Source organism: Argiope bruennichi, chromosome X2 (assembly GCF_947563725.1).
Source record: "Argiope bruennichi chromosome X2, qqArgBrue1.1, whole genome shotgun sequence".
Classification (NCBI taxonomy): domain Eukaryota; kingdom Metazoa; phylum Arthropoda; class Arachnida; order Araneae; family Araneidae; genus Argiope; species Argiope bruennichi.
In genome coordinates this window covers 70,358,380-70,375,103 of record NC_079163.1, presented here as the reverse complement: position 1 = coordinate 70,375,103, position 16,724 = coordinate 70,358,380, and the positions used below count along the sequence as shown (strand labels likewise).

Sequence of the window (16,724 nt, the reverse complement as noted above, 5' to 3'; positions counted from 1 at the left end):
CACTACTAAACGACTGGCTACTTCTCACACGACTCGATGCTGCTTCTACAATAAACAACAGGACTCGGCACACAGCTCGATTCAGCAATAGCTTGAGCTTCACACAACGTTTGCTCTTCACTGGACTGATCCAAGTATTCGCCGTTGACTTTTCCCACGATTCAATACACGACTGTCCTCGGCTTGAGACTGCAGGTCTTTTACAATTCTAGAAGGCAAGCAGAGAAGGTTCTGGAACAATCAGGCATATCTAGGTTCCTATTGGCTCTATCACCAAAATTCTGGTATATTCGAGTATTATCTATTTTTTTGCCAAATTCGTCGCCAAGCTGTGGGATCACTCATTCGGCACCCGATCAGCATCCAACAGAGCTGATGGTAAAACGGTCTTTCCAGTGATTGAACTAACCATGTCGGAAAGCAACATTACAGATTTCTAACACTATTTTAAATTTGGCCTAATCTGTTGACTTATATTCAACATTGCTCGAATCTGCATAATTTTTCTCCTTGTTTTTAGATATAAATAGTTTATAAAAATATTTCTTGCTTTTTAAAATGAAAAAAAGATTTTTTTAAACCTATTTTTAGAGAATGATATTTTCATATGTTAAGCCTGCGTTCCCTTTTTGCACTATTTTGTTTTATACTGAAAGAATCTTTTAAATAAGGATTTTACTAAAACGTAATAAATTTAATAAGTCTAGAAAAAAAAATCTGAAGATTTCAAATGTTAAAGCAATTTACTATTTCGACTCCGATTAATAGCTTAACAAAAATTTAGTAATGATATTTTTATAATATTTTTGGCCAAAAAATTAGTTTTAAAAGAGTGAAACATTGGTTTTCAAATCCATAGAAACGCGAAAATAATTGCAATAATATTTTTTTATTACTTCTCAAGTAAAATTTGATTTTCTGAAAATAAATTATCTTATGAATTTGTTAGATTAATGCTCACACTTTGAAAGGGTTTATTTTTCAAAGGAAGGAAAGGAAGGTAACTTAACAGTTAACTATTTATTTTAGGATAAAATAAATTGTTGCAAGATATTTTTTATATTATATATTTAGTAGCAATGATCAATAAAATATTTTATCATTATTCTTTGTGATTTATTTTAGCTTTTCTAATTATTTCAAAAATTTGTCATTATAATGATTTCCCTCTTTTCCCTTTTATTTTTCAAAATAACTGTTTGAGTGAAAGTTGGAATAAATTTTGAATTCATTGAAAAGTATTTTTACCACTATATGAGGAATTAAGCTACGGCAATACAAGGGGAAAAAACCCCGGAAATAAATGAAGACGCTGACAGTCATACAGTACCTTAAATCTTTCCAATATCTAATTTCCTTTCAAACAGACGATTCTGATTTTAAATAAAGTTTTTTAATAGTTAATCTGATTTATAATATTAGTGCATGTACTGCAGGAAAGAATCGAAGTTTCAGTGAATGGATTTCTAACATTCTGGTCTTTCACTGTGTTTATATTTTTTTACTTTTTTTGGTGAAATAAGTCAGAAACATAAGATTTAATACAAATAAGACAAAAAATAGTTTAAGAAAAGTTCGATATTATGCCACGAATAACTGCAAAAATACATTACATGGATATTCATTTTTACCTCGTCCATTTCGCCATATATGATGACATAATCTCCAGCATTTAACGCCAGTTCAGCTTCAGGATTTTCATTTGGTGACTGTTTCAGAGGATCATAAGTGTAGCGTGCGCAATAGATGTTGCAGCGACCCCTTCCTGGCAGCTCAATAAAGTCAATGGAATCCAGCATTTCTTCTTCAGTAAGTCCAGCTAGAACATAAAAAAACAATAAACACCATTCCATTGGTTATGAACTTAATTTTAATCTTTGAATATCGTATAAAAATGCTCAGATTGTCAAAAGATAACCAACTGGCCGACAGTTGTGATTTATCACCAACGTATTTACCATCCTGAAATGGATAGTTTCCTACATCTTAATATTTTTTGCACTACAGAAATAGTCACACAAACAGTCATATAGTCATAGATGTATAACAAACAAGACAGTTTTTGGTAGGATGTTTCTTATTTTTTCTTAGTTGGAGAAAGTGTCGTTTCGATCCTAAAGTGAGGGAAATAAAAATAATCGTTTAATAGGGCGTATAAGATCATTTTTTCATTTAACTGTTTTTAGAACATGTATTCATTGAAATAATTGTGAAAGTCAAGAAATAAATCAACCTGCCTTTGACATAAATCTTTGTTATAAATAATTAGAAAGGAGTTTTATTTTTTATTAACTATGTAAAATATTAAAAATTCTTATAATATATAACTTTTAACTTTATTAATATCCAAAATATTTGCTAGGAAAAAAAACACATTCATCCTTATGCTTTTTTAACAATATATTCGAATATTTTAATATTTTTCAATAAAATTGAATAGCTTTGTTAAACAGATTCCTTCCTTTACTCATAGCGGATAGTTTAGAGCAAGAATTTTTTTTTTGGCCATGGAAATTATGAAAAATAAATGTTATAGAAATTTTTATTCAAAAATATAATCTCAGTTCACACCTTTCTGAACTTTTGAATATTATTAGGAAGGTATTTTATGCTTCGTTGATTCCTGATAATAGCGAAACGAACTTCTACATTTTGATCCGAATGATAAACATGCAAAAATACGGAATTACAAGTCTACGGATGATTACAATCTGCTAAAGCTCTGTTATTCGCAGATGAGTCAATATGTGGAGACTTTATGTTCACGTTCTACTACAGCAAGGGACAATTAATCTAAACCTATTCCTGATCTAACACTGTAAAAAGATATAAATAATATCAGTTTCGCAGCAGACTTCTAAACGTCTACAATTTTTTAGGAATAAAGCATGTTATAGATTTTAGAAACTTATGTATTACATCACTTTATTCAGACAGCGAATTACGACCTAATTTAGAAAGAAAATTTTTAATTTCAAAATTTGGCATTAATATCAGTACTAGAAAATGTAGAGATTAAATAATATTATTGCAAGGTAATTATATACAGATGATTGGCTTATTTGCTTGATTGACTTTCCATTTTAACTATTTGAGAACGACTTTGGTTCTCAGGTAGTTAAAATGAAAAGTGCCCAAATTAATTTTTGAAAAGTTATTCCCACATTCTCCGCTGGTGTGGTGTGGTGTGGAGAGGGGTGTGCCAGCTCAGGTGTCGTCCTAGTCATCTGACCGTGGTTCAAAATTACGAGGTCCGTCCCAAAATAGCCCTAGTGTTGCTTCAAACGGGACGTTAATATAACTAAACTAAACCCACATTCTCCGAATCGTGAGGCAGTTATCAATATAATAGATTATTCAAACTATCAATGTTCAGCAATAAAAAATATACATATTTCTACTCCTGAGAAGGGTTACTCTTTTTTTAAACATATCGTGCATTACTTTTGATAAAATAAAATTTAAAGAACAGATTTGCCTGTACTTTGAAGGAATAATTAATATAATTAAAGTTATTTTTTAAATAAAAATTGCGGAATGCGTTTTACAAAATATTCTAATCCGAAGGAAATGGAAGGAAATTTCATGCTTACTTTATGTAATGATAAGGTAAAAACAATTCAAAAATATATTTTTTAAATAACTTTTTTCCCAAGCTAATGATTCATTATGATATTTAAAATGATATTAAGAACACAGGATTCTAAAATTCGAATGGAGTTGATTACATATTTTATTCGATATGCACATTCTTTTCTTCTATAGTCACCATCAATGGAGCATTCAGAAACATAGAAATCAGGTAGTTATAGCTTCATCGGCATTTATTGAAAATCTTTCTAAAATTTGAATATTTAATTATGATATATTTGAAATTTTATTTTACAGACGTTTTATGCTGTAAGCTCGACATATTTTTCATTCTATAAAAATCATTTTCTGAGAAACTAAATTTCGCTGCTCTAGAAGAATTTGAAATGTTTGTTTCTAAACATTTAAAATCTCTTATTCTTCTCATTTGAAATCTTAATATATTTTAGTTAATACTCGAAAACTCCGTTTCAGAGACTGAGTCGCATTTAGATTCAATCCGACCCACAATTATATTTTGTGCGAATTAAACTGTTAAAAGGAGATTAAAAGGCTTTTGATAAATTTTATTTCAAACATAGAAACATTTGTACATTTATAACAGGGCGATAAATTTTTTTTATATTAATTATGGGCCTGTGATCGATTATTTCCTATACCTGCATTTTCTTACAGTTATGCTAATGGGATTTTAATGTTTTTATTTTTGTGTTTATTAAAAATTAATACAAAAATAAGAATGTATTTATTAAAAATTTGACATCCAAGTATGAAACAGAAGAAAATTCGATAAAAATCTGTATCTGTAATAAAATCTGTAATTATAAATTATTGTATCAATAAGAATATTTTAGTCTGTTGCAAAATTCATTCGAGTAAAATAAAAATCATTTCAAACAAGATACTTTCAAAGACCGAAAGATAACATTAAAGAAGAAATCATTAATTATATTTTTTATAGCCTTCTTTTTTCAATTTATTCAGTTAACAATTTTCACAGTTAATTTATTTTTGTAATCCTTCATGATTATGAAAAAATAATTGAGTGCTGACCTTCTGCGGGCGCGAGTCTCTGCAAAAGAGCTGTCGGTATGAGGGTATGCCCAGCGGGTACTAGGGCATGATGGAGCGATGCAGATGAAGCTGAAGCAGTAAGCCCTTGCAATGCGAGAGAGGCTGAAGGATCTCGTAAACTACCTAACGATGGGCTGGGTGAAGGCATGATAGGAAGATGACCGGCCAGGAAAGATGATGACTTGGAACTTAGAGTTTCTGAAAGAAAAACAAAAACAATAATCTGCGAAGCCGAAACATCATGTCTAGCAGAATGATGATATCAAAGTTCAATGCAAAGTTTTGAATGTATCCATCATAGATAAGGTAATAAAATAAGGAAAAAGAATGTAACTACCTACAAAACTACTATAATCGACATAAATATCACTCACGCGCAGTTCTTCAATCAGATGGTTTCATATGCATTTTCTTCCAGAAGTTATTCTCTGTAGTTTCAAATAATAAGCTTACTTATTCCATTGATAGGATTAAAATATTGTTGAAATCTATTTGGAAAAAAGCGTGCACTATCTTTATTATTTACAAAAAGTATTTCTCAGATTAGTAAATTTCCTATCTGATTAATAATCACTCTCATTTGAAAAAAAACCCCTCGTTTAAGCAAAGCCTGATTGATTCATTGGCTTAAAATACCTTACGCGAATTAATTTCTTACTTCATTTAAAAACACTGGAAATTATACAGTCCATCCACAATAAGTATTTCTGGGTATTATTGTAATGCTTTTAGTGCAAAATCAACCAAAGAGCTGAATTCTAAAATATTTTGAAAAGTCATAGAATATTTAAATTTTCAATTAAAAAAACGTATATTAGTTGGAATTTGAAAATTAATGTTCATGTTAAAGGATAGTTTGAATCTTGTTTGATTAATTTTTTTTTTGAAATACCAGATTTTTTGCTGCTTTTTAAGCCTCAGGTTTACTTAATACACGATCCTTAGGGGTTAGAGGAGTTTTAAGCGAAAAAAATGATTTCTATCTAAAGAACTACGAATTTTAGAATGAAAATCGATATACACATATAGAAAAAAGCATATTGTATCGGTCTATTAAATAATCTCAGTTTCTATAATGGGAATATTCCGAGATACCAGTACATTAACACGGTTAATCAGCTTTTCAATCTAAATAACGTGTTCCTTTGAATCATCTACATGAGTTTGGTGACAATAAATGCTCTTTTTTCGATGTTGTTGAGGACTATACCATATTTTTCAATTTTCTCGATATTATGAGTAAGTATTGCTCAATATACACCAATAATAACAATATTTCAATATTTTCTTTGTCATTGGGAATGATTTCTTGTTATATTTTTTCTGAATTAAAATCTTACCTAAAATGTTTCTTTTTTTATCCAGTTCAGCTAATATTCTATTATCTTGTTCTAATTTTGCCATAAGCTGTTCTAATTCTTGTCTAGATACGGACTGTTCTGAAAAATAATAATAATAATTTAAATTCATTTAAGTAATAAATCCACGAATTGAAAAAAGAAATTATTTCACTAAGTTTTACTTTTATAAGCAAGGAAGAATAAATGAGCATGAATCTCAGCCTCAAACTTCAGTTCTGATTTTAACTAACTATATTATTTTTCGTTACCTATTTCATCTCATTTTTATATTATGATAATATCAAAGCTTATCACAATAAGAACTCATCATACACATTATATTCAATAAAAAGTCATAATGAAACAGTAATAATGATTTAGATGGTCTGAAACATGATATGAATAACTTTTAATACACGAAAAGTATCTCATTTTAAAACAGAGCCCTACTTAACGAAAGGAATAAATGGATACTATTACAATAAAAATCTTTTTCATTGAAAAAAATTTGTCTAATTCTCTTAAAAACAGCTCTCCTTTAATAAATAAATGCTACAATAAGTATTTGTGCCCCAGATCACTGCAAACAGATTTAAAATTTATCAAATGATTAATTTCTCTTAAGAAGTGCAGATAAATCTCCTACATTTTGTTCCAATTTTTCTTTTTTTTTTTCTATTGCTGAGAGCTTTTGTGAAAAGACAGAATATTGAAATTTTGATACATCTACAACCTACGAGAAAAATACTTTCACAATATCGTTTTTTTATGCTATTAATTGCAGAATGAAGCCAAAATGATAACATCTTCAGTAACACGAATTGTCTTTATCACAGGTCATCTAGAGGAATAGGAAGAATAGATGGGCGCATGTCTATCACCAGGGTGTTTTATCATCGTTAAACAGGAAAAACCATGAAAAAAATTTACACTATTCAAAAACTTATTGAAAAAAAACTTCTAAAGATAAGATTAAAATTAGGAATCTTTATCTAAGTTTTTTTATTTACTAGGTATAGAGTCAGAGTAAGCAGGAAAATTTTGTAAACATTATCATTTACTTTTTTCAATTTAAAGTTGAAGTATGAGATCAAACAGAGGTCTATAATTTTTGTATGAACAGAATTCATGTCCTACAAAAATCATAAAGAAATGCTTTTTTTTTCAAAGCTAATTTGTTAATAAATCTGCCTTGTTACCTACCCGATTACCTTACCTAAATAAAAAGTAATTGGGAACTTGACTTCTGATCAAAGTAAGAAATATCCATAATACTGAGAAACTACCATATATTACATAAGAATATATATTTTACTGTCTATTTCTAATTACCCTAACAGTACTGTCTTTTGATGTTTTTCAGTAAAATATTTTCTTTTTCATGGAATATTGCATATAAACTATTATAACCAGTTTTGCCGGTAAAAGTTTGGAAATAAGCTTTTATAAAAACAGAAATGACTAAATATTATGACACATGGGGGAAAATATTTCAGATTTCAAAACCGTATTAAATTTAGTAAAAGATAGTGGTTCAGTTACGTAATAAAGGATAACTTTCAATTCAAATTGAGCATATAATACATTATTCGACTCATTTTCCTCTGATATTTAAGCTACCTGAAAATAAACAATATTCTTTCCTACAATTTACTTCAAAAATTAGATCTAGGAGTATTGCTTTCAGAGTTTCGTTCGATTCTCAGAAATCTCAATTTGGTCATTCGTCATCAAAACAAGCTTTGATTTAGCTCAATTGGTACTCCTCAAACCTATCTCATCCAATAAATCACCGTCGACTCCATTTATCCTGCAAACGTACGAATAATGGTTCTTAAATTTGGCGCATTAGATGTTAATAAAAATATACAAATTTGTTGAGAACACTCCAAGGGTCATTCAGATAAGGTTCTTCAACTATCTACGCGAACGCTATTTCTTGTTTAAAATTATCAAAATCATCAACATAGGATCCTCCATGTTTTTTTTACACACTTTTGTCATCAGTTTCTTTATTTTCTTCCGCATTTGACTACATCAAAAGGCTTCAAATTGCTATTAAAAACTAATATTCATACATAAAATGTAGCATGGAAGTTGATCACCTGGTACATTTTTTAATGTTAACTTGAAATAAAAGGGCAAACCTTATTAGAGCTACCGCGTACGTAAATTTAAAATTACTTCATATTGTTACAAACGTGTAATTTTGCTTCCCAGCACGAATAGTTTCATCATAAGAAAGACCGTTGTACAGTCATCTGTATTGGATGCTGCCGGATATCGAGCCAGGGATCACAGAGCTTGGCGACAAAATGGATAATGCTCGAAACTTCGAGAATTTTGTCGATCCGTCCATTAGGAACCGAGATACGCCTGATTGGTCTAGAAGCTTCTAGCCCCGTCTCCCGAGAACTATAGAACGGCACTCTCAAGCTGTGGTGTGTCGAGTAGTCGGGGTCTCCGACAAGTAACGAGCTTTCCAGAGAATAGCGAAGCAACGGCGAATTAACAGCGTTGTGTAGAGCGAGTCGTGAACTGTTGTGTGCCGAATCCTGTTGTCTACTGTGGAGGCAGCGTCGTATATTATGTGTGTAGCCAGTTGTGAGAAATAGTGTGTCGGCAGCTAAAGTGAGAAGAGACTGACAAGTTCAGCCGTTGGAGAGACGGTAGAGCGAAGCTCCCAGGATCACTTCTCCTGCTGGATTCTGTCTAGCCGCTTCGTGTGCTGTGGATGATTACTACTTGTGGACTACTGTTTACTATACTGTGCTACTGTGTACTGTCCTGTGTTCGTCTCTGTTGTAAATGCTTGTCGTCTGTGTATTCGTCGTCTTTGTGTACTCGTGTCTTCGTGTAAATAAACGTCATCGTTGTTTTCTACTGTCGGCTGCTGATTGTGCGTTCTCTCCTCACCATACACCCACTATCAAAAAGAACCCGACGGTGAGGAAGAAAATCCGTAACAATATCATAAACTAAACCAAATACATACTATATATATATATATATATATATATATATTGCATTAAAAGTCTGTTGTCTATCAGACAGTGATGAAAATTGCCAAGAGTAAATGCTTCTCAGGGAAAATACAAAAGAAAAATTGGAGGTTACCCATTACTGTTATACAAAGTGTGTCAAAGAATTTTATAAACGGGTGACAGCTCTCTGCCCATAGCGAAGCCATCAGTGTAACCTCCCATTCGTAATAAGCCTCAAACCTCTGCTATTGTATTGTATATTAGGTTTGCGTATTTATAAAATGAGCTAAAATGATACGTCCGCTGGTTAGAGAAGAAATTTTTTTTCACGTTGAATTAATTTAATATTAGGATGGAACAAAAATGGCTATAATAAAATAAAATTTAAATTCAAAACAAATAAAGGTGAAAGTAATGTTTCAGTTAATGAAAAAAAGCTTACGGCTGGTTTTGTATTTCTGTGTATATCTAAGTATTATGTATTTATTAGTATTTTCTGTGTCACAAACATTTTTTGCTTAGGATTTATAGCATGTTAAGGATACCAGATAACCTGATTCATCTAATACAATTATGATTATAGAAACAAAGCATGCTTTCTTTCAAAAGAAGAAAAAAACCGCTATTTCATATAGACTAATTTTTTTATCAACAAAATAACAATTTGAAACACGATGCATAAATAATTGACCAAAACAAAAGTCTGTGGTCAGTTTGTTTCACATACTTTGACCAAGGAAAAATCAGAGAGAAGTTTACAGTGCAGAGACGTCACTTCAGCCGCTAAAAATATTTTTCAAACTTTTTGAAATAAATTTTGTTTGTGATGAAAATGATATTCCCCATATGATCATGAAACCAAGTGAGAAAGTGCGGAGTGGAAATTTAAAAAAATTCTACAAATCCTAAAAACAAAGAACCTTCCACCTAAAATCAAAAACACTCAGTATACTCTTCCACAGAAAGATTAGTATCCATAAAGAATTTATTTCAACTGGACAAATAAAGTGTATCATTTCATGGTATAGAAGCGTTTGTTGACCGGAATTTCACGAAACTTTTACGACTGTTTTTTTTTTATTTAGATTCACTATCTTTTTATCCACAGGTTACTCTAACACAATAACTCATTTTCATTAAATTACATAGTCTTTAAAGTGTAAATCCTTAAGCTGCAAATTTTGATTAAAACACTTAAAACCCTCTTGGTTCGACAGCAACTACCGTCAAGTGCACATAAGATCACTGTTCTAAACTATAACTTACAAAGAAAACAGTCACTTGGCAGTTAACACGAGAAAAACAATAAATTCAAATGGCGAAATGTCTTTCGATGCAGGTACTCCAGTTGTGCCGTGAAATTTATCTTCAATTGCGTGAACAGCTGCAAAGCACAAGGCTTCTTAAAGAGGTTAATCCGATAATTGCACTCGATTGAAAACTTGTTCTATAATTTTTGAATAAAAGGTTTAAGCGAACGAAGAAGAAACAAAAACGTAAATTTCTGTCTATATCACGTAGCAGTTGTTGTAAAACCTTTAAACTTTCGAGCAGATGTGATTAGCAGTGTACTGCTATTGCTACTTAGAACGTTTTTACTGCTGCACATTGGTACTGCTTATCAGAATTATCAAAAATGATAATTGCGCAATAGTTGCTCAATGGAAGTCGAATTTTGAACAAGATGCGAAAGGATTCATTGATTGTTAAAAATTTTCTATTAATGGTAACCAGATTCGTATATATATATACTATCTACCACTAAATAATTGGACACATGTGATAAAAGAGATAAACAATTTATTCATATTTAATAGTTGGTAGAGCCTCCAATTGTGGCAATTGCAGCCTTAACCATCCGGTGCACGCTTTCACAAGCGTTTGGGACAGTGGCGTCTTCTTATACTCGGCTTGGAGGAGACATGCAAGTTCTTTCACCGATTTTGGATGGTTGCTGCTACCCTTAATTCGGCTATCCACCTCGTCCCAGAGGTTTTCTATAATATTCAAATCTGGGCTCTGGAAGGGCAGGCCAGTCCAGTCGGTTCACCCCATGGTCATCCTACCAACACATGGTGAATCTCGTAACATGACAAGTGGCGTTGTCATTCTGGAAATAACAACGATCCAAACTATAAAATTACCGCAGAATAGGATGCATATTGTTGCCTAAAATGGTGAAGTAGGAGTCGGAGTTGAGCTTACCATGAATTGGGATCAAGTATCCCAGTCCATACCACGAGAAGTATCCCCAAACCATGATTCCACCTCCGCTAAACTTTACCGGAGGCACATTCTGGCAAAGGCGTCCTTCAAGCATACGCCAAACCCAGACTCTGCCATACGACTATTAGAGATTGAACCTTGATTCATAACTTAAGATAACCTGTTTCCACTCATCTACGGTTTAGTTTCGACTTGTTTTGCACCACCTCAACCGAGCAAAGCTGTTGGATTTTATAATCAAAGGCAGACAGCAGCACGACCATGGAAATAAATCAAGAAAATCGGCTTCCTTGCGGATGGTATTTATCGAAACAGTTCCGGATGCTTGTTGATATTTCTGTATTATGTGGGCCATCGGTTTGATGCGGGTTTTCCGAATTTCTTTGGATAGCCCTCGTCGGTTTCTATCTTTTAGTTTGGTGGTTCTGCCGGGTTGAAGCACATTCCGATAATCACACCTTCCACTTCTTTATCACAGAAGCCGCCGGCAATTCTGGAATGTACATACCCCTTTACATTTATATTATATATATATATATATATATATCCATTACACGCCATGTATATGATATCCGACAATTACGCCTTTCTCGAAGTCAGACAGCTCTGAATTTAGTGACATGTTAAGGACATTTTACGTCCTTATTGTTGAGTGTTACCAAATCTGATTGTTAAATAATTGTAAAATTACTTCAACTGAACTTGACTAAATGTTGACTTCATATCCTTATATCTTCATAATTTATTGCCTTTTCCAAAGAAGTATCTAGTTATCTAGACTGATGCTGTTCTATATAAATATTTATATAAAATAAAAAAAAAGATTAAATTAAGATTAATATAGAAGCTTGAGGTGCGATATTCTTATAGAAAGCAATGGCATTTTATAGAAAGTATGGACTTTCATATACACAATCTGAGTTTTGAATTTGACAAGGCAAATTTCAATTAATATATTCCATACTTACTTGAAGGCAGAGAAAGATTTCGTTCTCTGATGCTCATTTCTCCTCTCGGGGTGTCAGAGGAAACAGGAAGAAGAGGTAAATCTGTAGAAACATACAATTGGTAATTATAACGACGAGACATTATATTAAATTCCTAACGAAATCAATTTTAAAATGCATTTTTTTTATTTTGAAAGGCAAACAATAGAGATTAAAATTCACCCAGCAATTGTATAAAATGATTTTTTACCACTATTTTATGCTTTATTTTTCCATAGTCTGCATCAGTGCTCAAAAAAATAGCCTCGAATCTTTTCAGAAGTACTTGACAAATAAAATGCATTTCATAACTTCCTAATTGTATGACATTGGTCACTAAACTACTAAAGATGTTCCAACTATTTTTGTATTTCTGCTTTATTAGAATTACGGTATTAGAATTCTGAATCGTAAATATTTTACTACACCAGAGAATGAATATGAATTCTTTTTAGTCAAAGAGGTTTTAGACTTTAAATTTTCTATGATGTCTTGCTGCAATCGGAATTAAAAGACTTGAAAAGAGAAGTAAATACTCTTTAAAGATTACATATTGTTTTTAAAGATTAAGTTAATTTTTTTCTTAAAACTTTCTAATTACTATATCTAAGAATTCCATTATGTTTTAAGAATGTTTTAAAAGAACTTAAGACTTAGTACTTAATAGCTGAACACGAACAATTTCATTTAAATCACACATTAAGTCTCTATTAATGAAATTACTTCCTAGTAATATTTATTACTGCAATATGAAGGAATTAATAAACTAAGAAAACAAATATAACTGTCTTTAAAAATATTTTATAATAAATCATATATAGGAATAATATTTTTTCATAAATGGCTCCGTATTTACAAACTGCAAAGCTTTTTTAATTTAAAAAAAAAACTCAGTGATTTTATATAGAGTAAAATGGTGATACATGACACGCTCCAAATCAAAATATTAATTAAAAAAATCAGAAATAACTGTTGTATGCATTATGTTACAATCATCAATAAATTTATCAAGACATTTTTTTAATAACAGACTGATGTAATAAAGTAAAGATGAAAGTTTCGGTTAAAAATCACAACACTAATTTTTCATTTTCTCAGTTTTGAGATTTTTATGTGGTAACTATTAAAAGAACTCAGTTTTGAGACTAATGTGGCAGAATATGGCAACCATTTAAAAAAATGGTCGCCACATTCATTACACTTCAAAAATCCTTCAAAATTTCAAAATTAATTTTTACGTTTGAAGGCTTATGTAATATCTGATACAGGTGCTTCAACAAGCTGCTGAATAAAGGTCTCAAGTGTTTTCGAGCTTCTTCGTAACAATCAAATATAAGGCGCATACCTGTGGTGAGCGAATTTCGCGGTATTAAAGAAGTGCATCTGCATTTCAGCATTTCGTCTTTCCCCCGAATGCATATGCAGATTCTTTAAGGAAAATGCTATTTCGTTTTTAAAATTTTCATTTCAGTCCTTTTTATGTTATTGGGAAAAGCAGTTTTTTTCAGTTGACATAATAGTATGGATATTCAATTGACATCGATTCGTATTTCTCATAATTTCTCTGGCATGGTGGTAATGTCTCGGAACCGGAGGGTTTCAGGTTTGAGACCCGATTCCACCGAAGAACCGTCGTGTAAGCGGGTCTGGTGCACGTTAAATCCGTCGGGGCCAAACGTCCACCCGCTGATGTAGTTTGGAAGTTTGGAGAGGGGGGTGTCAACTCAGGTGTCGTCCTCGTCATCTGATCACAATTCAAAATTACTAGGTCCGTCCCAAAATAGCCCTAATATTGCTTTAAAGTGGGACGTTAGTATAACTAAACTCAGAATTTCTCCCTTTTTAAAATCAAGCTCATTCATATAGAGTATGTTTCTAAATGTTTTAATTTCTATTGCCGGAATCATATTAATCCATAATATGGTTAATGTTTTTTTTAATGATTATTTTACATTTTTTCTTTTATTATTGGTCCTTTTCTTAAACATGCTTCATCTCTTTAAATTTATTGAATTTTATTATTTTATTCTTGTAGTTGCATATAACTAGCATATATTAGCAATTTGGTTTATTTATTTACAATCAGAATTTTACTTTCATTCTTTTAAAAATACAAGGTCGGGAATATTTTAATGTTAGGTCGGCAGTATCAAAAGAAAACATTGTTAAATATTCAGTAATTAGAAAGACATTATTTTGCATTTTTAGTTCTATAATAATGGAAAAGTTCTACTCTTTTAATTTTTTCTCCCTGTGATATTAAAAACCAATTCTAACAGTGAATCGCTTGGAGCTTTTTCTATTATACCCATTATGAGGAAGTTGCATTACAAAAGACAAAAATGGTCATAAAGTGGGAAATTTTTTGGAAATCTTCGAGCTGGTGGAGAAAGCGAAAAGCAGATGCTTTGCATTATTTCATACGAGGATAGTGACCCGAAATTGCCGCGGTGGCCTGGCGGTAAGGTCTCGGCTTCGGAACTGGATGGCTTCACGTTCGAAACCAGATTCTACCAAAGAACCGTCGTGTAAGTGTGTCTGGTACCCGTTAACTCAGTCAGGGTCAAACGTCTTCTGGCTGGTGTGGTGTGGAAGTTTGGAGAGGGGAGATGCCATACCAGGTCGTCGTCCTCATCATCAGACAGAGGTTTAAAATTACTAGGTCTGTCTCAAAATAGCCCTTGTGTTGCTTTAAAATGGGACGTTAATATAACTAAACTAGTGAACCTACATTGTTGAAGACCTTTAGCAGAACAGAAATTAGAACTTTTATCAAATTTATTAACGAACATGCATAGCTCTCCGTCACTTGCAATTAAAAAAAATTCATGACTAAGAACATTTAAGGTGAATAACGCTTCAAGAGAATATTTTAAATATTTAATGAGACTTTCCCGTGGATTGTTTTTACTGTGGTTTCCTGAGGATTAGGTTTTTTTCAGGATCTTTCCCCTTTTTTTTTTATAATTTAATATCCAACAGGTGAATGAATATAGCAATAAACCTTGAAGTATTGTCTCTTAAACAAGAATTAAGGAAGTATATCCTCTTTCTTACCAATATATGTTGATAAGAATCAAAATAACCAATAAAATTTATTCATTGTATGTAAAGTTCTCTTAACAGTTGAGCACAATATCTATATAAGATTTTCTAATATCTAATAAGATTTCTTATAATCTAATAAGATAATACTAAGAAGATAAGAGAAATCTAATAAGATAAATAAAATAATCTGAATTTTATCACATTTTTGTAATATCATTTCAATAAATATTTTTCATAGTATCATGATAGAACATTCTTTCTGAAACTATTGATTCAAAGCAAACATTATAAAATCTCAGTGACATCAAAACTAACATTACTTCAAAATTCAAATGGTAACCAACACACAAAATTATCCATTGGATATCGTTCATTAATATTTTAAAATCTATACAGCACGAAAACAATTTTTCTTTGAAATAATGTAACTTTGTAGATATATAGAAAACACTTGCTCAGTAAAATAATAAAACTCATCCTGGTAAGTTAGTCCAGTATTTTTATAAATATTCTAATAAACAGAAATCTGAAGCAGAATTAGAGGTCCTAATAAATTAAATTGTGATATGAAAATTTTCGGAATTGTTCGTTACCGGATGTATGAAATCTTTTCAGCTTCGTTTTATAACATGTATTAGAAATGATTCTTTTAGTTTTGCAAATTAATTTTATGGGTTTTTCAGCATAAATTAATTTAAACTGCATTATTAAAAATTTCCGAAAACAGAAAGATCATGCTTAATATTGGAGACATCTTGTGAAAAAAGTGTTAAACTATGTCGTAACTATGTGAAACACAGATGGAGAAGTTAATACAGAAACGTGAGAAAATAATTGAAATTATTAATTCTACGAATCCATAATAGTCTTTTATTTGGAAAGAGAGACTTACAGAGAATCAAAGGCTACTGAATAGAGAATTCAGTGATATCTCTTCCCTATTCACTGGGACAAACTTTGCTACCTTGCGGGTTCTGGAAATTCAAGAATTATGACCCTATTTCTATTTAGTACCGCGATATAAATATCCTTCTAAAGAATTGTACGTGACATCACTCCTTGTTGAGATACTATATAAGGTGAGACGCTCAGACGAGGGACTGAATTCTCTTATTGGAATGTTGATTGGTTTGCGAGTTGGAGACGTCGAGTGCCGTTGTATTGTCGCTGTTATTTAATTAACAATTTTCTTATTAATACCTACAAGTGCTGCTCTTCGTGAATACGTCGACTGTGTTTCGCGTTTTCTTGTTTAATAAAGCATCATTTTTCTTTATCCAAAGTGTTAGATTTCTTTCACGTACATTTACCCGCTGATTTCCATAGCAACATATAGAATTTTTTTCAATAAAATTGTAATTCAAATGTAAATTTACATATATATTTACATTTCAATGACAATAATTAGAGATATATATTAATCAAATATTTAAAAAAAATGGAATTTGCTTGAGCAAAAGAATGATTTTTTTCCC

General features: G+C 31.3%; 1 protein-coding gene across 6 annotated transcripts in view; it reads right to left on the bottom strand.

Moving 5' to 3' along the window:
• Window positions 1-16,724, bottom strand: part of LOC129960447 (RIMS-binding protein 2-like) — a 104,690-nt gene that overhangs the window by 67,192 nt on the left and 20,774 nt on the right. For all 6 annotated transcript variants that reach the window (XM_056073884.1, XM_056073885.1, XM_056073886.1 and 3 more), the window contains exons 4-7: window positions 12,184-12,264; window positions 6,006-6,104; window positions 4,645-4,863; window positions 1,632-1,819 (exon numbers count right to left, since the gene is read on the bottom strand). In XM_056073884.1, coding sequence (XP_055929859.1) covers window positions 1,632-1,819; window positions 4,645-4,863; window positions 6,006-6,104; window positions 12,184-12,264 — 587 coding nt within the window. The remainder of the gene's footprint in view (window positions 1-1,631; window positions 1,820-4,644; window positions 4,864-6,005; window positions 6,105-12,183; window positions 12,265-16,724) is intronic.